Source organism: Haliotis rubra, unplaced genomic scaffold (assembly GCF_003918875.1).
Source record: "Haliotis rubra isolate DU_JTF1 unplaced genomic scaffold, ASM391887v1 Scf538, whole genome shotgun sequence".
Classification (NCBI taxonomy): Eukaryota; Metazoa; Mollusca; class Gastropoda; order Lepetellida; family Haliotidae; genus Haliotis; species Haliotis rubra.
In genome coordinates this window covers 64612-90980 of record NW_025767233.1, presented here as the reverse complement: position 1 = coordinate 90980, position 26369 = coordinate 64612, and the positions used below count along the sequence as shown (strand labels likewise).

Genomic DNA, 26369 nt, shown 5'->3' with positions numbered 1-26369 from the left:
CCTGACAGTGGGTGGACGTCTACAAGGGTACTGGAAGAATTGAGGAATTCTAGAAGACGACTACGCCTCTCAGGTACTAAGAGAAGGATTCAAAGTACAACTGAAAGCTGCTGCTCCGCTAACCCTCAGCCCGATGGTCTTCAAGTATGCAGAGGAACAGTCAGATAAATTACAAGAAGCCATCAACACACTACTCTTGAAAGATGCTGTAGAGATAATAGACCACAATCATCTCACCCCAGGCTTCTATTCCCAATTTTTCTAGTACCAAAGAAGAAATCCTCAGACAAGTTCAGACTGATTTACAACATGCGTAAATTCAACAGAGACTATCTACTGAAACCAGTACCATCATGGCAAGTTCTACTTGGTCTACTATCATCGGCGCAAGACCTGACGCATATGGGAAGGTTACAACTAAGACCGCTACAACGGTTCCTCAAAAAGCATCTGGACAGTGTCAAACCTATCCTGTTGCCGGAAAACCTCAAGAGGTATCTACTATGGTGGACACACAGGTCGAATGTCTGCGAAGGAGTCTATTTACAAGAGCCAGCCTTCGACACAGATGCCTCGATGCAAGGATGGGGGGCGCATCTTAAACGATCAAGAGGCGTCGGGAAAGTGGTCCCAAACCGAACGCAGGCTTCACATCAATCTGCTAGAGATGAAAGCAGTGATCAACGCCTTACAACTATGGTCGAGCTTGCTGAACAAGATGTTGATGATCCACACAGACAACTCCACAGTGGCGTTTTCCATAATTCGGCAAGGATCCGCACGATCACCAAGCCTATTGCAGCTCACATTCCAGTTGTTTCAGATCACGCAGAAAGCAGACATCTGGATAAAGGCGTGTCACATACCCGGAGCCAAGAATGTACTGGCAGACGCTCTTTCAAGACCACTACATCCGTCACGGAATGGATGCTCCATCCAGAAGCGTTTCGGAATATAAGGGAGATAGTTTCCCCTCCATAGACCTGTTTGCCACGAGGTTCAACAAATAACTGTAGACGTTCCGCTCACCAGTTCCAGATCCTCAAGCCTGGGCAACAGATGCACTGAGCATGTCGTGGGAAGGACTAAACGGCTAAGCTTTTCCACCCCCGATACTACTGCCAAAACTATTCGTCAAGATCAAACAGACTCAGACGCTACAACTAACTTTTGTCGCGCCTTACTGGCCAGCGAGAGCATGGTTTCGAGATCTACTAGAAATCCTAGGAAGCCCAGTAATCAAGCTTCCAGATTGGCCGAACCTACTGATACATCCGCACACCAAGCAAGTCCACGGGAATCCAACAGTGTTCCAGTTACAGGTGTGGACCGTATCAAAATGTGTTTGAAAAAAAGAGGATACTCCGCAGGGCAGCCAAAGCATTAACAATAGCGTTACGCAGATCGACTCGCAATCTATACGACGACAAATGGCTGAAGTTTGAAACTTATGCAAGGCGGAAAGGCTTCACAGCGATGATAGCTACGCATCCTCAAGTGGCGGAATATCTATGTCATCTGAGACAGACCAGACATCTGAAGGGTTCGACTCTATCGACTTACCTCGCTGCCATCAGCACAGTGATTACCATGAAAACAGGCATCAAGTTGACGAAAGTACCAGAATTACTTGCTCTACTGAGATCATTCAAGTTGGAAGACCAACAAAAGAAATTCAGAGCTCCAGCCTGGGACCTGAATGTAATTCTGGGTCATCTTACCAGTGATGTCTACGAACCACTAGACCAGATAACGATCGAGCTGCTAACGAACACAGAAGACAAGACGCTGTTCCTGCTGGCGTAAGCCACTGCAGCTCGCATATCAGAAATACATGCGCTGGACTACGGTCGAACTACATTCGACAGAGGTCAAAATAATACAGTTCATCTAGGATTTAGATGGGACTTTATTGCCAAGAATCAACTACCTGGTCAACCAGATAGACAATTCCTCGTACCAGCGCTGTCTACAGTCCTCGGCCCACAAGACTTCGAGGACTTATCCTTGTGCCCTGTCAGAGCTTTGAAAATATATATTCAAAAGACTAACGCGAGGAGAAGGAAATTCAAGAGCCTATTCATCCCAATATCAACTGAGACATCAGCTGAAGTCTCAAGAACGACCATATCGTTCTGGATGAGAGCTGTTATATTGAGAGCTTACAAAGCAGCCAGACTAGAACCTCTGAGAGCTTCCAACCCACACGAAGTTAGAGCACTTGCGTCAACACTAGCTCTACACGGAAATTGATCTATACCAACAATAATGGAGGGCTGCTTTTGGAAGTCGGATACGGTGTTTGCCAACCACTTCCCCCGAGACATAGCCACTGAAGACGTCTCAGGCATTCACCAATTTGTGCCCCTTGTTGTAGCACAGCAACTAACGGTTCCTCAAAGGCACTGAGTTGAATCTCACCCTTTATCACGCTGACTTGTAGATGACTTTTACTAGGAAAAGTATTAGTTTGAAAGTCCATGTGCACAGTCTAGAACAGAATAGAACATGATTGATTAAGCTCCTGTGCGGATTATGACCTTACCTGCACATAAAGGGATCAAAACTCATTTATGATAAAGACCTTATCATAATCTATGGGTTGTTATAAGATATCTAGTACAGGAGAATACTAGTTTATCTATAACCACACGAATCAATATGATTCAACTTGTCTGAGATTGAAGTAAGACAAGGAGTCGTCCCCCCGAGTTACTACGCGAGTTGGAAGAACAGGACCAAGGAAATACCATTTGCAGTTCCCATGGGGGGAATAAAGGACGTATCTAAGGACAGCTGTTGAATCCAGTGGCTTGACCCACCACCTATTCCGACGGATTCTATAAGCAAAGATCATGAGTCAGGATGAGGAAAAATATGTAATTTTTTAAGTAAAATTGATTTTTTTATACTTATGAGAGTGACATGTCTGGGCACTTCACATGGTACGTTTGAGCAGGAAAGAGGAAGGGAGGTAACTCGTGGGTGAGTATTGTACGTCCGCTTCGGAAACTTCAAGGGGTTCAAGTGTTCCACTACCATTCTAAAGGGAAAGGGAGATAAGCAAAGATCATGAGTCAGGATAAGTATAAAATATCAATTTTACTTTAAAAATTACATTTGTGTTCCTAATATATGATATTAATGATACGGAAACACACGAGGTTATTAATCTCTATAATTTCCCCACTTATGATTGTACACCAATAAAAGCACTCTGCAATGATTTGGCTTCTTTTTAGAAAGTTGTGAGCAAACAAAATACTGTCAAAACACATGAATATAATTTTTAGGAAAGCTCTTTTCTTTGTGCATAATTTTGTGGCTATTTCTCTTCAGACGTGTACAGTGAAAGATGCTAAAAATAGCTTCTTTTATATGGAACTATCAAAGGAACACATGGCATGGTTAAATGGGTTTTTACAGTTTCATCTTCTGTCATGACAATATATTTTTCTTCTAGCATAAATTGATTATATTATAGAAAACAAAGAGAGCGAATTGTGATAAATGCGCACTTTGGCAGTCATTTTACATTATTTTTTCTGAAATATACTGAGTCAAAAAAGAAAGTTCACAAAATGTAATTTGAAAAATAATGAATAATTTTTCTCTGATGATACATCTATGTATCCGAAATGGGATCCCTATCTTTCGACTCTAGAAAAACGCTAGCAAAACCCACGCAAACCCATCCATTCGTTGTGCAAATGACGTTAGTGCCAAATCAGGTTTTGCACGTGCAGTCGATCACGTGATCTTAGCTTCGAAGTTTTCTTCATATGCACGTGTTTGCATTGGCCTCAAGAATTGAAAAAGACTTTTACACCACAGTTTTAACGGTACTTGAAATGCCACAATTGTCAAATGTGCAACGTGAACATGCCGTTGGCATGTTGCAAGCATGAAGATAAGTTATTGACGTCGCAAGAGCAATGGGATGCAGCCGTCCTACTGTGTATGACTTGCGAGGTTGTCTACAACAACCTGGCACCACTTCTGATCGCCCAAAGGTCGAGATTAGTCCCGTGTGGCGCCACGAGCAGAAGACCGTCAAATCGTCCTACGTCACCTACGTGACTGATTTCTGCTGACTACACGAACCAGGGCTGAGATGTTTAGAGGTCGAATGTCCTCACAGACCATTCGAAATTGGTTGCGGGCTGCCAATCTCAATTCTCGACGTCCATATCGTGGGCCAATATTGACGCCGTTTCATCAACATCAATGTCTGCTGTGGGCGCACTTCACCTCCGATGGACCCAGAGAGACTGGAATCGTGTGGTCTTTAGCGATGAATCCAGGTTTACCCTCAGACTCACGGACGGCAGGCATAGAGTCTGGAGACGACGTCGTGAACGGTATGCCCAATGTTGTGTACAGGAAGTCAACAGATTCGGGGGCGGAAGTTGCATGATGTGGGGTGCTTTCTGTGGGAACAACCATTCGTGACTTCTGGTCGCCAGTGGAAACCTCACAGCTGCTGCTTACCGCGACCAGGTACTCACCCCTGAACTCGTTCCTTTCATAGCGGCTCATGGCCCAAGTCTACAGTTCCAGCATGATAATGCTCAGCCGCATACCACGATGTTGACACGAAATTTCCTTCAAAATGCTGGAATCAACGTCATGGACTGGCCATCGAGGTCCCCTGACCTTAATCCAATAGAGCACGTTTGGGATGCACTTGGGAGAAGGCTTCATGGTCTTAGGAACCAACCTCAGAATTTGCAGGAACTTGGCGCTGCCATGCAAGAGCAATGGCACAGAATCCCCAACCACGTGTTCTCAAGCATCAGGCAGTCGATGAGGAGACGGTGTTTGGCAGTGGTGAATGCGCGGGGCGGCCATACATGATATTGAACTGAGAAATTTCGCATTTTTATTCTTGTGACTTAACATTCTGTATACCCATGTTTTGTAACGGCGGTGTAGCCTAATGGAACTGATTATGGCACTGTCAGTGTATTGAGTACATCACACAGATCTCAGCAATGAAATAATGACAATTTAACCTCTTACCATCTCTTGTTCTTTTATAGTGCCCTAAAGAAAGAATGTGAAGTTTCTTTTTTGAACTTTATGTAAAAATCGCCTGACTGCCGTGCCCTCGTCCTTACTTGACAGGGGAGGTCTCTAACCTCAAGAAGGCAGCCCAATCATGAAGGTTCAGTTTAACTGGACTGTAATGGAGGCTTTGCTCGTTCACTGATATGTTGTTGTCACTTGCAACCTATGTCTTCAACTGTGAACTATGATTACTTCCATCAGCCAAGACAGTTCCTTCACATGCTGTGTGCAAGTACATTTCCAGGGATCGAAATACTTTTTTTTCTAAGTGTGCCTTAGGGCACCAGACAAATATTTTAGGTGTGCCTTTCTGAAATCGAGTATGACCACATGTTTTTAGAATAAATGACAATGATGATGATCATTTGAAATTGATGGTTAAATAAAGAAATGGGTTTATGAGCATTCAAATATGTATGGTATTATTCAATTTGGAAAAAAATAATTGTTTTGAGGATTAAATGACTAAATGTGAGTTATGTCTCTTAAACAATAGGCGTGTCAAAAGGGCACTGAGAACATTTTTTAGCCGTGCCATTTCTGTATTTACCGTGCCATGGCACACTAGTATATGGGGTATTTCGAACCCTGATTTCATAAAACATATCAATCATTTTCTATAATCAATAATTTCAGATTTTTCCTTATCCTGACTCATGCTACTTGCTTGTCTTCTTCTTCTTGCGAACACAGTGGAACACTTGTATCTCCCAATTGAAGTTCCCTTCAATGTAAAATCACTAATTAGTACTCACCACGAGTTATCTGTCCCCTCAAAAGCGCGGAAACGAGGGCGCCACCTCCTGCCATGTGCCTCACTCTCTCCTTCTTCGCCCAGTGAGCAGGATGTGAGAGCGCCTGTGTCTCCCTACACATTATATCCTTTGTTTATTATTAGTTATTCACCTCTTATAGACTTCTGAGTCTGATATACCCTGTCAAGACTAATAAAAAAAATTCATCTGACATACTTCCTGTTTCAGAGTTGGGCTTATATGATGACGACCTACCGATCATCATTCCAGATGTACGGCATGAGAAGCGACAAGTATCGGCTACCGTCACCTCAGCGCAGATCAGCACTCAACTGGAGATGCCTACACTGACAGCAGAGAATCTACCTGAGCGTCCCGTCGCTACCATAGAGAAGGCAACGTCTACCGTCGCTACCATAGAGAAGGCAACGTCTACATCAGCGCAGACCGTCCCAGACGACCTGGTCAACCACATCATGAAGCTGATGGAAGATCGATACGGTTTACAGAGGCCTCAGAGCCGCAGGCCCAAGAGCCCACCCCACTTACAGTCGTGTAGGGCCCCAGAGCCCGCTGGCATGACATAGCGTAGGGCCCCAGAGCCCACAGACGCGCCTCCACAGTCGTGTAGGGCCCCAGAGCCCGCTGGCGTGACTTCGCGTAGGGCCCCAGAGCCCACAGACGGCGCCTCCACGAATGGCAACCCAGCCCGTATCGAAGCCTTCGCGAAGGACGTCCCAACCCGCCTCCACGAAGGACCTTGATCCTCACCATTCGCGAAAGGCTTCGCTGTATTTATTTTATCAACAGAACGCTATATGTCATTACCGAGCCTGCGCGAAGGTATTCGCACAGACTTCCACAAGACAGAGATGTCGCAGTACTTATCTTTTAACTTCAATGTTATATAGTTACGCGAAGTACTATTTACAGATGAAGAGCCTAATTAAGGATCTTCAGGCCGACTAGCTACTTCAAGGGCATCAACAACGTTTCGCAGATCATCACAGGAATCACCATTTCCGTATATATTGCTAGGTATGCAATCCCGGACTACGATTCGATTATCTACATGCAAGGCGCCATACAGTCACACCAAGTTGACCACTACGCAGATCTGCAGACAATTCAATAACGGAATTGAGCAGCAGCCTTGTTACAGCGAGTAAAACACATAATCGTCAACGATTTCCTGAGAAGAAATATGTACAACAAGTTCAGCATTAATTCTACAATTATGACGCTGCATTGATGTATGCAGTCTACAAGCTGACAAGTTGCAAGTTTTATTGAGCCTATATATAAGGACGACGGCATTATTTTCAAGACTGAAGTTACATTCACAGCAGCCAGGAAAATAACCTACCCAGCATTAATATTACAGGGCGAGGTAATTGGCGAAAGATTCGCGTTTACCATTAACCCTCGAAACCGTGGTCACTTGTGTAACTCCGGGAAGTTACGGTGAAGACCGACGATTGATCTAATATCAACGACGGCACTAAATTATACAAGGTTCATTTTCCTGCTACACCGGTGACATCACAGCGCGGGTACACTACAGAATCAAAATGCCTTGTTCTGATTGGACCGCGAGGGACAACGTCCTACGCAGAGTAATCATAGTTCACAGTTGAAGACACAGGTTGCAAGTGACAACAACATATCAGTGAACGAGCAAAGCCTCCATTACAGTCCAGTTAAACTGAACCTTCATGATTGGGCTGCCTTCTTGAGGTTAGAGACCTCCCCTGTCAAGTAAGGACGAGGGCACGGCAGTCAGGCGATTTTTACATAAAGTTCAACGATGGCAGCCACCCCTGGTTGTTCACCTACATCGTCAAGGACTTCGCAGCGCGTTTTACCTCGACGACGGGATACAAGTGGATCCAGATCCACAGCGTCTCAGACTACAGTTGTACTTCATCATCAAGCTACTAACACAACTAGGATGGTTAGTAAATCTACTTAAGTCGGACCTAGAACCTACGCAAGATCTGCAATTTCTAGGTATTTGATTTGTAACGGCGCAGAATCGTATAATTGAACCTGAGGACCGATGGATCAAGATCCAACAATCAATCCCACAAGCCTTACTCTCTCCGCTACCACTACGACAGTGGCAGAGCAAAGAAAGAAATTATGCTGCAAAGAAAGGATTTACAGCTAGATATGCTACTCATCCTCAAGTGGCTGACTACTTATGTTATCTACGTCAGACTAAAAATCTAAAAGGCTCCACCTTATCCACTTATCTTGCAGCAATAAGCTCTGTCATAACTGTGAGAATGGGTGTCAAGCTAACCAAGACCCCAGAGTTACTCGCCTTACTACGAGCATTCCGATTGGGGGATCGGAAACGCAGATTTCACGCTCCAGCTTGGGATCTAAATATTGTGCTCCAACACCTCACAAGTGTGGCATATGAACCATTAGAATCTACATCGTTCGAATTTCTGACACAGAAAACTTTGTTCCTGTTATCTCTAGCTACGGCTGCCAGGATGTCAGAGATTCATGCATTGGATTACGAGAGAACACGCTTTGATGACATTCATAACATCGTGCATATGGGACTACGTTGGGATTTTATCGCCAAGAACCAATTACCAGGCCAACCAGACAGGTTATTTCACGTCCCAGCTCTCTCATCTATACTTGGACCTCATGATACGATGGATCTATCACTATGCCCAGTAAGAGCACTGAAAATATATCTCCACCGATCCAAACAGGAGACAAAAATTCAAGAGATTATTTATTCCCCTATCAACAGCTACGCAGACTGAAGTCTCACGTACTACTATCTCCATTTGGATCAGAACTGTCATACTACGTGCCTACAAAGCTCCAGGACTCGACCCTCCAAGAGCATCTAATCCTCATGAAATTAGAGCGTTAGCATCTTCACTTGCTCTTCACGGCAACTGCTCTTTGAATACCATAATGGAGGATTGTTTCTGGAGATCCGATATGGTGTTTGCCAACCATTATCTGAGAGATATCACCACCGAGGACGTCTCAGGTATCCACCATTTCGGTCCCACGGTCCTCGCACAACAGTTGACAGTTCCTCGGAGAAGGTAAGTCAATCTTACAGATTTTACTACTTATCTTATAACAGTACTAAATAGCTATATGCTATATATATTTTGCTTAAGTTCATTTAATATCTTAAGCCCAGTACTATGGTTGTTATATCATAACAGTATATTAGCTAACAAACTCTACGGAGTTTTTGCTATTATATATTTAGCTTAAGTTTAATCATATCTTAAGCTCAGTACTATGGTTATATCATAAAAGTATATTAGCTAACAAACTCTACGGAGTTTTTGCTATTATATATTTAGCTTAAGTTTAATCATATCTTAAGCTCAATACTATGGTTATATCATAAAAGTATATTAGCTAACAAACTCTACGGAGTTTTTTTGCTATTATATATTTAGCTTAAGTTTAATCATATCTTAAGCTCAGTACTATAGTTATATCATAAAAGTATATTAGCTAACAAACTCTATGAAGTTTATGCTATCATATTGTCAAGCTTAAGTCTATTTAGTCTTAAGCATAGTATTCATGTTGTATATACTTTTATCATAATATTTATATTGTAATAACCCATATATGGCAGCTGATAAGTTAGCAGCAGGAATTCATCATATCAGTGCCTTTATGAAGTTCCCATAAGGGTTATTACAGTCATTACAGTACAAATCACTAATTATCTAAATCCAAAGTATTCTGTATTCCCACCTCCGTTTCCGTAGGATTCTACAAGCAAGTAGCATGAGTCAGGATAAGGAAAAATATGTAATTTTCTGAATAAAATTGATATTTTATACTTATCCTGACTCATGAGGTAAGCCCTCCCGTCCTCCCCACATAACACTTTGGATTTCCCTGAAAATTCAAGTGTTGGGCTCGCTATATAAGGAGAGAGTGAGGCACATGGCAGGAGGTGGCGCCCTCGTTTCCGCGCTTTTGAGGGGACAGATAACTCGTGGTGAGTACTAATTAGTGATTTTACATTGAAGGGAACTTCAATTGGGAGATACAAGTGTTCCACTGTGTTTGCAAGAAGAAGAAGAGAAGAAAGTAGCATGAGTCAGGATAAGTATAAAATATCAATTTTATTCAGAAAATTACATTTTTACATATAAGGTAATATTTAATCTTCTGTTTATTAATCTACAATTAAATTGAAATACCGCCCATCATAGGGAACTAAAGTACATGTTACAGTTATGAATACTTTTCATCATCAGACACTTGTGTAAAGGTTAAAAATATGATGTACTGTGCTAAATGTGTCAAATGTTTCCTTATCCTGACTCATGATCTTTTGCTTATATCCCTTTCCCTTTCGGATGGTAGTGGCACACTTGAATCCCTTGAAGTTCCCGAAGCGGACGTATAAATACACTCACCCACGAGTTACCTCCCTTTGCCCTTTCCCGTGCAAACCAGTCATGTGACGTGCCTTACTAGTCACTCTCTCTCTTTTCGCCCAAGCTTATGGTTGGGCGAGCACTGGAGTGCCGTATACGGCATCATCTCCTTTTTATTTAGGCCTATTCTTCAAAATTACGCTGTATATGGATTTGACTATAACTACTATGTAGTATTTGTAAAAATTTTGTATAAATTTATTGACTTTGAGTTGTGTTTTCATTGTCATGTAACATTGTTTACATTTCATGAAATCCTGCAGTGTTTGCAGGCACAGGTTATCCGTGGCTGATCCTCACCCCTAATGTCCTTCATGCATAAATGCATGTTCCTCCAGCTTGCGCTGTACTTACTGTATTGATTTATCAAATCTTCAATTTAATCAATATTTGTCTTATGTTTATGGACGCGCCATGGATCGGGTGAGAAAGTCATCTCAAGTCACGATTGATAAAACTGCAGATCAGCCTCCAAACTGTATGTTGCTTGCTACTTCCGATGTTCATAACACTGGTGCTATGTTTAGTACGTTACCAGTCCGCTGGTAAGGGGCCAAGAAGATGTCGTCTACATCTCAGTCAGCGCCGTCTCAGACTAAGAAAAAGACATCATCCTCTTCTACTGCGCAGAAGAAGTCTACGGTTACCAGATCGGAGGGCAAAGCTACGTGTGCTAGCTCATCTACGCACCATAAATCTTTCAATGAAGAGTTGTACCTCCTCACGAACTAGACGTTTTTGACGAGCCCCAAATACTTGTACCTGAAGTATCTATGAAATCAGCGAACGCAGTCGACCGCTATTACTACGAGATTGTCCCCTACTACAGTCACAGCAGGACAGCTGTTCGACATACTATCTCTTACTTCTCGGATTGAAATTGAGGCACATAACCCATCAGCGTATGCGAACGCTTCTCCTACACCGCAGCAGCGTCAACCTATGCAGAACTTCGACCCAGGGGAATTTATGACTCAGTTCACCAACCAGATGATGGCCATGATGGAACATAGATTCCACGAGGAATTGAAGGCTAGGAAAAGCCTCTCATCTACTGACACCGTGTGCAAACCCACAGGCCTGCGCGAATCTACTCCGATTAGATTTACACCTCAAGGCTACGTTCGCGAACGTACACCTTCGCGAAGGTCGACTCTGTCATCTTGGAGGATAGAAGAGATGGCGCACATGCTCCTCAATCTACGTTCGCGAACCCTCAGCGTTCGGGAACATCGAAGGATCCGGCTCCTACACCTAGCCGCTCTAGGTCGAGATCTCTTATCTCACACAGACATTCGCGAAGAGATAGCTCACCTCACAGCGGTTCGCGAAGAGATGTATCCACAGATAGAGATACGCGGACAGAACACTCTGAAGATAGATGTTCGCATTTGGAGGAATCCTCAGATACAGGTTCACGGAGAGAGGATGAGGGTTCGAGAAGGGAAACAGGTTCGCATATGGATGAATCATCGAGACATGGTCTCATAATCAGGAGACTTCAGACTTGCAAACAGACTTCGTCTTCCCAGACTCAGAAGTTACGTCATGGATTGCTAACGTGTTAGGAGTCTCCTTCAAAGGATAAGAATGAAGTGTACACTTATATGATGCATGATGATGACTTCGACTCCGTCACAATTCCTCCGATTGAGCCTATATCCAGCGTACCCTTCAACCTTCGCACAGCCTTTGCGAAGCCTCCAAGTATCAGAGTCAGCAACTACCATCTTTTAATAAGAGGAGATTCCCTCTACACCATATGGATCCTTTTATGAAGGAGCCTGATTGGGATGATAACATCAAAATTGTGAGTGACTCACGGAATAAGATGTACAAAGTGGATGACAAAAAACTATCTCAACTAGATACGGCTTCTAGGAGATCCTTCTTCGGATTGGCCAGGTCCAGAGCAATCAATGAAACATTGATAAATAAATTCCAAAATTCAACTACGGAAGAGGATAAGATGATATACTCAGCCATCGTTACACAAAAGAAGGATCAATACTTTTTGTCGTACCATCTCACATCAATATCTGCGGGACTCACCTTAGTACGCAGGCATAGACTACTGGCGTCCTGCTCTGGGCATGATAGATTTACTCAACCACTACTAAGAGCTACTTGGGAGGCGCCTACTATATTTGGATGTCTAATAGACGATGCAGCTAAGGAAGCTATGCATGATACCAGAGAAGTGATGATGATTAAACCCATAGATACCCTGGCCAACGACATCCGCCATACTTCTCAGAAGTATAGCAACAAGTCCAAGTATTCTGGAATACAGAAAGCTAAGGACAAGAAGTACTCCAGCTTCAAAGGCGGAAAAGACTCTTTTCGTCGCCCATCCGGAAATTACAAAGAAAGCTCAAGAAGAGGCTGCGGCCCCAGAGCTTCCAGAGGAACTAGACGTTGATATCAGGGTTTGGAACGACTGGAGTCTTCCATCCCCAGCCGTTCCTGTAAAACTATCGACAGTGGGTAGACGTCTACAAGGGTACTGGAAGAATTGGGGAATACTAGAGGACGACTACATCTTTCAAGTAATAAGAGAAGGATACAAAGTACAACTAAAAGCCACACTTCCGCTAACCCTCAGCCCGATGGTCTTCAAGTATGCAGAGGAACAGGCAGACAAATTACAAGAAGCCATCAACGCACTACTGATGAAAGATGCTGTAGAGATAATATGTCAGAATCATCTCACTCCAGGCTTCTATTCCCCAACATTTCTAGTACCCAAGAAGAACTCCATGGACAAGTTCAGACTGATTTACAACATGCGCAGATTCAAACAGAGACTATCTACTGAAACCAGAGAGGGTCTGTATGATCCACCCACCTCAACTGAAACAACTCGTCTGTCCAGCAGATTACATGGCCAGCATAGAATTGCAGGATGGGTACCTTCACATCCCGATACATCAGGAATCATGAAAGTATCTCAGAGGGCAGCACTTCCAATGGAAGGTCCTACAGTTTGGAATATCTTTGGCTCCGTGGCTATTCACACGAATAACCAAGCCTATAGTCGCATACCTTCGTTATCGAGGTCTACGCAATGCCTTCTACTTGGACGACGGAATTCAGTTTCACCAAGATGCCAGTCTACTCGGACTACAACTGAACTTCACAATCAAGTTGCTCACTCAACTAGGATAAATGGTGAACCTAATGAAGTCAGAGATGGAACCAAAACAAGATCTACAATTCCTAGGGATAAGGTTTATCACAACAGAGAATCGTATATTGTCGTCCGAGAGGATCGTTGGGTCAAGATACAAACCATGATTCCGTCAGCAGTCGTCTCTCCGTTAACACTACGATCATGGCAAGTTCTACTTGGTCTACTAACCTCGGCGCAAGACTTGACTCGCACAGGAAGGTTAATACTAAGACCGCTGCAACGGTTCCTGATAAATCATTTAGACAGCGTCGACCCTATCTTGCTGCCGGAAAACCTCAAGAGGTATCTACTGTGGTGGACACACAGGTCGAATGTTTGCGAAGGGACCTATTTACAAGAACTGGCCTTCGACACACATCTCTACGCAGATGCCTCGATGCAAGGATGGGGGGCGCATCTCAACGATCAAGAGGCGTCGGGAAAAGGGTCCCAAACAGAACACAGGCTTCACATCAATCTGCTAGAGATGAAAGCAGTGATCAACGCCTTACAACTATGGTCGAGCTTGCTGAACAACAAGATGTTGATGATCCACACAGACAACTCCACAGTGGCGTTCTCCATAATTTCGGCAAGGATCCACAAGGTCTCCAAGCCTATTGCAGCTCACATTCCAGTTGTTTCAGATCACGCAGGAAGCAAACGTCTGGATAAAGGCTCGATACAAACCCGGAGCCAAGAACGTACTGGCAGGCGCTCTCTCAAGACCACTACACCCATCACCTACAGAATGGATGCTCCATCCAGAAGCGTTTAGGAACATGAGGGAGATAGGATTCCCCTCCATAGACCTGTTTGCCATGAGGTTCAACAAACAACTGTAGACATTCCGCTCACCAGTTCCAGATCCTCAAGCCTGGGCAACAGATGCACTGAGCATGTCGTGGGAAGGATTAAACGGCTACGCTTTACCACCCCCGATACTACTGCCAAAAGTACTGTTCAAGATCAAACAGACTCAGACGCTACAACTGACTTTGGTCATGGCCTCACTGGCCAGCGAGAGTATGGTTTCGAGACCTAATAGAAGATCTCGGAAACCCAGTTATCAAATTACCAGATTGGCCGAACCTACTGATACATCCGCACACCAAGCAAGTCCACGGGAATCCAACAGTGTTCCAGCTACACATGTGGACCGTATCAAAACGTGCTTGAAGAAAAGAGGATAATCCGCCGGGCAGCCAAAGCAGTAACGCTGGCGCTACGCAGATCAACTCGTAACCTATACGACGACAAATGGCTGAAGTTTGAGACTTATGCAAGGCGGAAAGGCTTCACAGCGATGATAGCCACTCATCCTCAAGTGGCGGAATATCTGTGTCATCTTAGACAAACCAGACATCTGAAGTGTTCGACTCTATCTACATACCTCGCTGCAGTCAGTACAGTGATTACCATGAAAACAGGCATCAAGTTGATGAAAGTACCAGAATTACTTGTTCTGCTGAGATCTTTTAAGCTGGAGGACCAGCAAAAGAAATTCAGAGCTCCAGCCTGGGATCTAAATGTAATTCTGCGTCATCTTACCAGTGATGTCTACGAGCTTCTTACACAGAAGACACTGTTCCTGCTAGCGTTAGCCACAGCAGCTTGCATATCGGAGAGACTTTGGCTGAACCACATTCGACAGAGGGCAACATAATGCAGTTCATCTAGGACTTAAATGGGACTTTATTGCCAAGAACCTGCTACCTGGTCAACCAGATAGGCAGTACCACGTATATAGAGACCTTATCCTTGTGTCCAGTCAGAGCCCTGAAGATATATCTTCAAAAGACTGAGACGAGGAGACAAAAATTCAAGCGCCTATTCATCCCATTATTGACAGAGACCTCGACAAAAGTCTCAAGAAAGACCGTATCGTTTTGGGATGAGAGCCGTTATATTGAGAGCCTATAAAGCAGCAGGACTAGAACCTCCTAGAACCTCCAACCCGCACAAAGTTAGAGCACTGGCGTCAACACTAGCTCTGCACGGAAATTGCTCTATACCGACAATTATGGAGGGCTGCTTTTGGAAGTCGGACACGGTGTCTGCCAACCACTACCTCCAAGACATAGCCACTGAAGACGTCTCAGGCATTCACCAATTTGGGCCTCTCGTTGTAGCACAGCAATTAACGGTTTCTCAAAGGCACTGAGTTGGAAAATTTCACCCTTTATCACGCTGACTTGTTGATAACTTAGGAAAAGTAGTAGTTTGAAAGTCCATGCGCACAGTCTAAGACAGGCTAGCATGTGTGATTAAAGATCCTGTACGGGTAAAGATCTTACCTGTACATGAAGGGGTCGCAACTCATTTATGATAAAGATGTTATCATAATCTATGGGTTGATATAAGATATCTAGTAATAGGAGAATACTAGCTTATCTGTAGCCACATGAATCAACATGATTCAACTTGTCTGAGATTGAAGTAAGGCAAGAGAGTGGTCCCCCCGAGTTATAATGGAAGTTGGAAGAATCACGGAAATGCCATTTGCAGTTCCCATGGGGGAGGATACAAGACGTATCTAAGGACAGCTGTTGAATCCAGTGGCTTGACCCACCACCTATTCTGACGGATTCTATAAGCAAAGATCATGAGTCAGGATAAGGAAAAATATGTAATTTTTTAAGTAAAATTGATATTGTATATTTTAAAATTGATATTTTATCATGACTCATGACGAACAAGCCCACCCAACCTCCCCGTTGAAGAATTTATGATTTCACAGCAGATCCAAGTGCATGGCGAAAATATAAGGAGAGAGTGACATGTCGGGGTACGTCACATGGTACGTTTGCGCAGGAAAGAGGAAGGGAGGTAACTCGTGGGTGAGTATTGTACGTCCGCTTCGGAAACTTCAAGGGGTTCAAGTGTTCCACTACAATTCGAAAGGGAAAGGGAGATAAGCAAAAATCATGAGTCAGGATAAGTATAAAATATCAATTTTACTTAAAAAATTACATTTGTGTTCCTAATATATGATATTAATGATACGGAAACACACGAGGTTAATAATCTCTATAATTTCCCCACTTATGATTGTACACCAATAAAAGCACTCTGCAATGATTTGGCTTCTTTTCAGAAAGTTGTGAGCAAACAAAATACTGTCAAAACACATGAATATAATTTTTAGGAAAGCTCTTTTCTTTGTGCATGATTATGATGAAGAAGCCCTCCAAACCCCCTGTTGAAGACACTTGAGATTTCACAGCAGATCCAAGTGCATGGGCGGAAAAACGGAGAGAGTGACAAGTAAGGCACATCACATGACTGGTTTGCAGGGAAAAGGGCAAAGGGAGGTAACTCGTGGGTGAGTGTATTTATACGTCCGCTGCGGGAACTTCAAGGGATTCAAGTGTTCCATTACCATTCGAAAGGGAAAGGAGATAAGCAAAAGATCATGAGTCAGGATAAGTATAAAATATCAATTTTACTTAAAAATTACATTTTTGTAATATAAATATTGTTCTAACAAACAAGAACTTTTTAGGGATAAAAAGGGTACTGCCCTATATCAACATATGATCTAATATTGAACAAGGCTAAGTGTAAATAATGTTTCTTGAAAAACTATGTGAAAGATATATACATTGCATTGTTATCAGCAGGGGAGCACCTTTAGAATTCAGCACCACAACTTCTAGTGCAGACGGACTCTGTCATAGATCATGTGTCACTAGGACAAGCAACCAGTTTTGAGAGAATCCATTGGATGAAAAATATGCTAAATGGGAATCTTTGTCGGGTAATCTGAGTGGTGCTACCACTAATTATACTTGTCATTAATTCATTATAAATCCATTGACTGACCAGCTGAATGATGACAACTAAACAGGTGTAGGTTAATACCTCCAAATATGGGTTACAGCAATAGTAATCTCTGTATTTCATGCCATTTAAATTGGCTAAAAAACTTAGAAGTTGAAGCTGTGTTGAAGATATGAATGGAATGTCATTGTTGCTTAAGAAATTCATACAAGCATTTGCTGTCTACTAAAGTTAAAAACCATATATACAAATTTACCTATGTAATTTTTTAGATTTTTCTAACAATTGCGAAGTGTGGTTGATTTAGTTTATGGATTCAAGTTAAGTCAGTTGTATGTTTTTAATATCATAGGTCAATAGACATCACAATGTTACATGACATGATAAACATCAAGGTAAGAAACACAGAAATAGGATCAAATTGGATCAGTCATACCATCCATGCATCAGAAAATCCAAGAAAGCTTACACTGCAGGGATACTTTATCAAAATAGAACTAGAATGTCCACTTTCGGATGGTGTCAGTCAACCTTCTATGCACATCTTGAAGAAAGGGGACTATCTCATTTCCCTATCTTCACATACCAATACATCCAGACCACCGGAAGTATCTTCGGTTCAAGTTCCAATATCTACGGCCCCATGGCTGTTTACTCGGGTAACCAAACCGATAACAAGCTACCTGCATTGTCGGGGAATTACTTTCGAAAGCTATATCGACAACTATGTTCCAGCTCAGCAGGTTCCAGTCGTCCTTCTTCTCCACAGGCAGTTCATCATCAAGTTGCTGACACATTTAGGGTGGCTCCTGAACTACGAGAAGTCGGAGTTAATACCGACTCGGAGATTACAATTCATAGGGGCGGTATTTAACATACAACAGGACAGATGGGACAAAATTCGGCACATTCTACCTTCAGCATGAAACTCACCCAGAACTCTGCGCCAGTGGCAGGAGCTACTAGGGTTATTGACGTCGGCACAAACACTGACTTACAGTTCCCAACTGCAACTTCGCCCTCTTCAGATGTTTTGTGCCCGTACATCCAGAACGACAACCCAAGGGAGTTGATTCATCTTCCTGTGCAACTACGGCCTGTTCTTCGTTGGTGGTTGACTAGCAGATTGTTTGCGCCAGAGTCTCTATGGTGCCCTTCACACCAACTCGTCACCTGTTCGTCGATGCATCCCTTGAGGGCTGGGGCGCCCACTTTCTTCATCATCAAGTGGCTGGGCAGTGGTCATCCGCAGAAAAGGGCCTTCATATCAATGAGTTGGAATTCAGTGCTGTCATTCTCGCCATTCAGCATTTGGTGGCAAAAACTCTGGTCGTCCCATCTACTGATTCCATCAGACAATTTGACAGTATTATGGTACATAAATCACCAAGGTTCGACAGGTTCGGCAGCTCTGCTCCAGTGGATGTTTCGAATTTACGATCTAATCGATTCTATCAACATTATGGCCAGAGCCCAACACATTCCCCGGTGCAAAGAATGTCATAGCCAACGCCCTGTCACACCCCAAACGGCCATCACCAACAGAGTGGAAGTTACTACCCCTGATATTCCAGTCGATGATCTACCCGGTATCACGACCAGACGTAGAACTAGTCGCCACTCTGTACAACCATCAGCTCCCACGGTTCATGTCCCCAATTCCGGATCATCAGTCGTGGGACCACGACACGTTAACTTTATCATGGGAGGGTCTAAATGCTTACGCGTTTCCTCCCCCGGCTCTGCTACCCAAGGTAGTTTAAGAGTTATTTGCAACCAGCAAGATTCATCTGCTTTTGGTTGCTCCCTTTTGGCCAGTGAGAAGCTGGTTGTCGGCCTAAAAAAGCTAGCAGAATCGAATCCAACTGCTACCTGCCCGAAATGACCTACTTCGTCATCCACATTTGGACGTGTACCATGGGTCATCACAAACCCTCAGTCTGCACTTATAGCTCTTTTACAGAAATCTCTGATAGCAAGGGTTACTCTCTCAGAGTAGCTACAGCTTTAACATCTGTGCATAGGACATCGACCTGATCGTTGTATGACGATAAATGGAAGAAATTTGAACATTACTGTTGAAATAGGTGAATTAATTCTCCCACCACAGCATCACCTCTGGTTGTTGTGGAATTTCTACAGCATTTACGGGCTACGAAGAAACTCAAAGGTACTACATTGTCAACCTATTTGGCTGCCATTAATTCAGTTCTAGCCACAACTACTGGAACCAAGGTGTCTACTACTCCTGACCTCCAGTATCTGCCTCGTTTGTTCAGACTTGCTGACCAGCCTAAGAGGTTCAGACCTCCTGCATGGATGTTGCTGGAAGTTGTCCTTTGTCACTTGGTATCCAGTGATTATGAGCCACTACATGATAAGGCGTTTGAGCAGATAACGTTCAAAACTTTCTTTCAAGTAGCATTAGCTACTGCGGCTCGTATTCCAGAGTTACATGCACTGGATGTGAATCATGTGCGTTTGGAACAGAAACGTCATGGCAGAGTTTTTCTAGGACTGCATTCGGACTTTGTTGGAAGGAACCAGTTACCAGGACAACCGGATAGAATGTTTACTATCCTACCCTTGTCAACCATTCTTCGGCCAGAAGATGTTGAAGATTTGTCTCTCTGCCCTGTCAGAGCTCTACGGATCTCCTTAGTTGCCTCCCAAGAGCACTGCGTCTTCGTAAGAGGCTATTCATCCCACTGTGTGCTACATCTAAGGCTGAGGTCTCACGGACAACTCTGCGCTTTTGGATGCGTGCTACCATACTGAGGCCGTATGCCCTTGCTGGATTGCCACCCCTAGAATCATCCACTCCACACGAGACCCGGGCGTTAGCATCTTTGATGGCTTTACACAGCAACTGTTCCCTGACGGCCATCATGGAGGGTTGCTTTTGGCGTTCGGATACAGTGTTTTCCTCACTTTATCTGAGGGACTTATCGGTCACTGATGCCCAGGGTTTGACCAGTTTGGACCCCTTGTCTTGGTACAGCAGCTATGGTCGGCCCATCAACGCAGATGGGTACAGTGCGCGTATATGCATTCACTCTCGTGTTCATACTGAATAAAATTCTGAATGCTATTTCTGATTTTTGTTCTCAATTCTTCTGGGATTGGAACTCTTCACTCAATTTTACTGGGTTATTGCAATTAGTGTCTATACGATTCTACAGTGGTTAGTTCTTGTATTTGCAATGTAGAAATGTTCGACAATCTCGCTTGCTGACCTCTACTCCACGGAGTAATCACGTCAGTGTAGTGAGTCCTTCCCGATTTCCTTTGTGGATTTTGTAGCGTTCTAACTCCTAAGTACCTTAGCACACCGTTATGGTCTTACTGTGCTAAGTAGTGGAAGCCATGTGATGTTGTTCTGGTACTGAATGTTAAACGTGTGAGCTTTCCGATTCAGTTTCATTTTCCCCTTTTCGTGACGGGGTCTGGCGGGCTGTCTCGAAGCAGATGCAGGCCCGTTTACTAGTCGTAAGACTTTATTACGGGGGTACTCTGATAAATAGTGACGAAGTGAGGTGACTCACCTAGTTGTGTATGCGAGGGTTGCGGCCGAAGACCACATCGCTCGGGAGCACCCACTCCTTGGGAGAGATTGTGCCTAGTAAGCCAAGGGTTCAAGAGAACCTATCACTAGTATAGGTACTATGCTAGTCGGATCCGGCCTCCCTTGTTCTTTGCTATCTACAGTTGTCATTAGCCTATACAGTGTGTACTGTTAGTGCTTTTTGACTTAGGGTAATCTGCAACCCGCCGTCCAACCGTGGGATAAGTGCAAATCGTGATACAGGATAAGTTTAAAAATTTGGAAATTTTAACTATAAATTGTATATTTATATACTTATCCTACCTCACGCCATGTATGCCCGCCCAGCCTCCCCGCTACTCAGATTACGGCGGTTACAGTTAACTTTCATTGGCTCCAAGAAGAGAATGATCACTCTGAGGTAGTCACGCGGGTTTATAGGGGAGCATGCTGCATCTTCAGCATTGGAGCAGGGACCTGCCCTATAAGGAGAGCAGCCTGGAGAACACGGACGTATGGACAAGAGAGGCCTACAGGAAAAGTTCTAATTCGTTCCACTCAGCATCGAAGCAAGAGAGAGAAGTGCAAATCGTGAGATAGGATAAGTATATAAATATAATATTTATTGTTAAAATTTCCAATCTAGAAGGTATGTCTAATGGCATTGAAAAAACTGAAAAAGCACCAGGACCTGATGGGTTCACAACTGAATTTAAAGAATTCTTTTCAATGATCTAAAAAACACATTGAATTAACTCTTTGAAGTACGCTTATTATCATGGTTCCTTATCTGTAACCCAGAAACAAGGGTTAATTACATGTGTTTGCCTAAAGCCAAAAATTTGTCACCAAAAGTGTATTGCTCTTTGGGCATTGGAAAACAGGTGAAAGGGGATTGTTGGTAGATTTTCATGGAGCTTCCTACAGCTAACTCAATTTCCTCTTTATTTTAAAATGAAATGGATGTAACCACCAAACGGTGATACTTTTAACATGCACCACAGAACAAAAACATTTCACTTTCACACTTTCAGTGTGATGTGTACAAGAAACAAACTACAGTGAGCAGAATATATATTTTTTACTTGTACCTCAGTTGTTTTATGAGCTATGTTCTTTTAATTGGATTGTGAAATGGACACTTCTAGCATACAAGCACGAGGCAAGTTTTGGTCAAAATCGGATGGATGGTTCCAGAGTTATATGTGATTAAAGTATATTTGAGGGCTGGAAATAAAAAAATAAACTCAACCAAGATCACGTTTTTGACACGAGAGCAGATCTCTGAAATACAGCTAAGGTCGCAGGGGTCATGTACTTTAAATAGTTCCGGAGCAGAAATAGTTCCCTCTTTATCAGGCCATAGCTCCGTTGTTCTTAGGTCTACAGTAAAAAAAGGTAGTGTTCTGGAATCATTCTAGTCAAATGAGTGAAACAAACATTTACACAAATTGTGTCATGAAGTGTTGTGTGTGTTTTTTAAGTTCTTCATATTTATGCAGTATATGTAATAATATTACCTTCATTTGTTCTTATGTTAGTGTTTTTATTGTTATTATTTAACTGATGCCTTCATGTCCAGATCATGTGCTGTGCCATGACATTAGTTTTAGATACCAGATTAGACTGATTCAACAATATAACTTTTGAATATTTGGCTGTAGGTACGCGGCGGGGACGACGTATTGTCAGCAAGATAAGAGGGCTGCTGGATGCCCCTGAGGAATCTGAGGATGATTCGGAGGTGTATCCAATAGTGGCAGACACTGGAGCAGAGGAGGAGGAAGTGAATGAAATGGAAACAGAGATGCTGGACTGCATTTGAAAAATTATCATATTATGCTTTAAACTATTTTCTTTTTCAATAATTTTTGACAAGATTTGTACAGACTATGTGTGTACAGTAGCTCTTTTTGACTTCAAAGAGAAATGTAGCTATACTTTTGTATGCTGGGTCGCCCTTATTATGTTCTTGAAATATTTCCAAATTATATAGGAGATCGTGTTCCTTCTGAAGGAGATATCCTGGTACTAAAATATGTCAAGGTTACTGGAATTGGTTATTTGTAAGGTCAGATGTGTGCTAATATCAAAGTTGTTGTAGTGGTCACTAGACAAGTAAAACAGTAGTTTTAGTACTGTGAAGGCAAAGTCTACTTCTCCAAATTATTGACCCCAAATGGTGTTTTGTGTTACCAAATCACTCTTTTACTCTGCATGTTTTTCATTTTGACATTAATTAGATTTACACATTTTTACATATGCTTTGACACACTGTATATTGCGTATTTTAGCATCAAATATTCAGGAATAACATTTCCTGTATAACCCTGGATGGCTCAGTTTTCTTACCTCTGTGGCTTTTACTTTCAGAAATAATACAATTATTTGTAACATATGTTGTATTTGGGATTAAACTTCCTCAGTAAAGTACAGATTCTAGTAGTTTCTGCATTGAGTTCCATCCAAGATTTGAACCCGCACTCTCAGTTAGGCACCTAATCGCCATCACACAAAGTCAGCCATCTAACCCACTCAGCCAGCATGGTGTCTGGAAAAATGGAAGTTGGAGAACTGTTTGTCTAAATCACATTCTTTGTGTACCCATCTGACAAGTGTAAATTGACAAAGCTCACGGTCTTTAAGCTATGAATACACAATGCCATTTAGAAAATGGCCTAATGTAACATATGTTATATTATAAGTTGTTCACTGGTCTTGTGGGGGACATTGGCTGATGTACCCTTGATGTTCGGGCTCAGGGAACATAAAGAAACATCGAGGGTACCAACCAATGGGCTCCAAGGCATCAGTGAACAACCTATTTATCTTACCGAACACCTCAATGGTAAGTTTGAACTGTTTGAAGCACGGGTATCGGATCATAGTATGGAGTACCAGACGACAAGACAACAAGAAAAACAGTTTACAGAGTACTCCCTTCCATCGATTTCCATTTGCGAAACAGCGGTAATTTCCGTTCATCATACGTGATTCAATGTTATTCGAGATAAAGAATTGCTACTATGAATTACCAAATGAGTTCCGCGTTCCCAGCAGGGTACATAGAAAATGTTACTCGCTTGTAAGCGGGGTACATTGAAAATAGTAGAAGAGCGCTCAGCCAGTCAGGAAACGACATTTATATTTGTCGTTGGCATTATATTTCCTCAGCATGGTACAGATTCTAGTACTTTTGGGTTGAGTCCTATTCGAGATTCAAACCCACACTCTCAGAGTAAGGTGCCTAATTGTGTGTCCTTCACCATGATCAAATTCAAACCAAGGAGTGTGCTGTATGTAGCTTTGAGTAATATTCCAGGAATATAATTCTGGGCACACCTAATGTTCTTCACACATTGTACCCACATGGGGAATTGACCCCAGGTTTTTGGCGTGATGAGCAATCGCTTTGATTATCAGACTACCCCACCACCCATAAAAAATCAGGATGTATACTATACATGCCTATCAGTTGGAATTGTCATACTCGAAATGTTTTCGAAGTTTTATTCATTATTTGTTACAAATAATATATAATATCTGACTACTGGTAAAGGTTTTCAAAATGGTAAGATTGTCCATAGGCAAGTGAGGCTGATGTTCTGTTTTGTGATCTCATGATATGTCATCAAGATGAATCAACATTTTAATAGTCTGGTTTGGTCTATCTAGTGTCATATTAACCCTAACGAAGAGTGGCAAGAACATCAACTCCACAACCATGGAGCTAGAAAATGAGCTTAATCACTTGCAGCATGTGTTCACAACGTCAACCAACCACATTCCAGCCCAACCCAAACTCACCACATTCCAGCCCAACCCAAACTCACCACATTCCAGCCCAACCCAAACTCACCACATTCCAGCCCAACCCAAACCAACCACATCCAGCCCAACCCAAACCAACCACATTCCAGCCCAACCCAAACCAACCACATCCAGCCCAACCCAAACCAACCACATTCCAGCCCAACCCAAACTCACCACATTCCAGCCCAACCCAAACTCACCACATTCCAGCCCAACACAAACTCACCACATTCCAGACCAACACAAACTCACCACATTCCAGCCCAACCCAAACTCACCAAGTTTTATGTAAATTTACATCATCGTGACCAGTCATGAACAACATGAGATGTTGTGTTGTAATACTATTTTTAAACACAAAATGCAATAGTCACACACTCACACATGTATTCCCCGCATAGATAACATCAGTGAATAGGAAATCATTATGTCTATAAGCTAGGTTAAAGTAACCTACACAGACCAAGACTGACGCAGCAACATCTGTCGCTGGTGGGACACATCACGGGTTACACACAGGGGCTTGTATTGCTGAAAATAATACGTCCTGGGTCCTACAAGCGTACACTGATATCCATATAGATATAAAGAAGGATCCTTCAAGCGTACACTGATATCCATATACATATAAAGAAGGATCCTACAAGCGTACACTGATATCCATATACATATAAAGAAGGATCCTTCAAGCGTACACTGATATCCATATAGATATAAAGAAGGATCCTTCAAGCGTACACTGATATCCATATACATATAAAGAAGGATCCTACAAGCGTACACTGATATCCATATACATATAAAGAAGGATCCTACAAGCGTACACTGATATCCATATACATATAAAGAAGGATCCTACAAGCGTACACTGATATCCATATACATATAAAGAAGGATCCTTCTTTATATCTATATGGATATCAGTGTACGCTTGTAGGACCCAGGACGTATTATTTTCAGCAGAGACCATATAATATGGTCTCTGTTTTCAGCAATACAAGCCCCTGTGACTCACCCACGAGTAGCCTCCCCTTTCCTGCCCATGTGACCTGAGCCCAGCTCTCATCACTCTCTCCTTCACCGACCAAGCAGATTGTAGTCAAATGGGCCAAAGGGCCGAAAAGAAAAGTCAAATTGGCCAAGACCAAACGTCAAATGGACCGAAATCAAAAGGGAAGAAAAATAAACATTCAATAAATTACATAATTAAATAGTGTAAATAGTTTTAAATCTAATTAAAAGCTGTGAGTCTAATGTTTTTATTGTATCTCGACTCTTGGTATACCCTGCTTTCCAACACACAACATTCACAACACTTAGTGCTTAAGTACTTTAAATTATGAACTATATGTACTGCCATTAAATGCAAAGACATGCTTCGCAATTACTTTTTTTTATTATTGTTATATTATGTTTTAATGCTATATATGTCAATAAAAATTGAAGAACATTTGTAGACATTTTTTTCGTTCGGCCCATATGACTAAGAATAAGGCCCTTTTGACATTTTTTCACGGCCCATTTGACTTTCACCACGGCCCATTTGGACTTAGGCACTTCTTGGCCCTTTTGTCCTTCGGCACATTTGACTAGATCCCGCCCAAGCAGGCGGTTGGGTGGACTCTATGGGTAATTTTTGCCGCTAATATCCTCAATATTTCGGCCTCTTTATCCAAATTAGGCCGTGAATTGTAGTTAGGATGTATAAAATATCTTGACGATGTTAATATTCACACTAATTGAAGTGTTTGACACTCGTGTCAACACTGCATCTACGA

General features: G+C 42.6%; 1 protein-coding gene across 1 annotated transcript in view; it reads left to right on the top strand.

Annotated features, from left to right (window-relative positions):
- The window catches only part of LOC124253286 (general transcription factor 3C polypeptide 5-like), a 117562-nt gene extending 94349 nt beyond the window's left edge, over positions 1–23213 (top strand). The window contains exon 9 of the mRNA XM_046687030.1: positions 22443–23213. Coding sequence (XP_046542986.1) covers positions 22443–22603 — 161 coding nt within the window. The 3' untranslated portion in view covers positions 22604–23213. The remainder of the gene's footprint in view (positions 1–22442) is intronic.
- The last annotated feature ends 3156 nt before the right edge of the window (positions 23214–26369 follow it).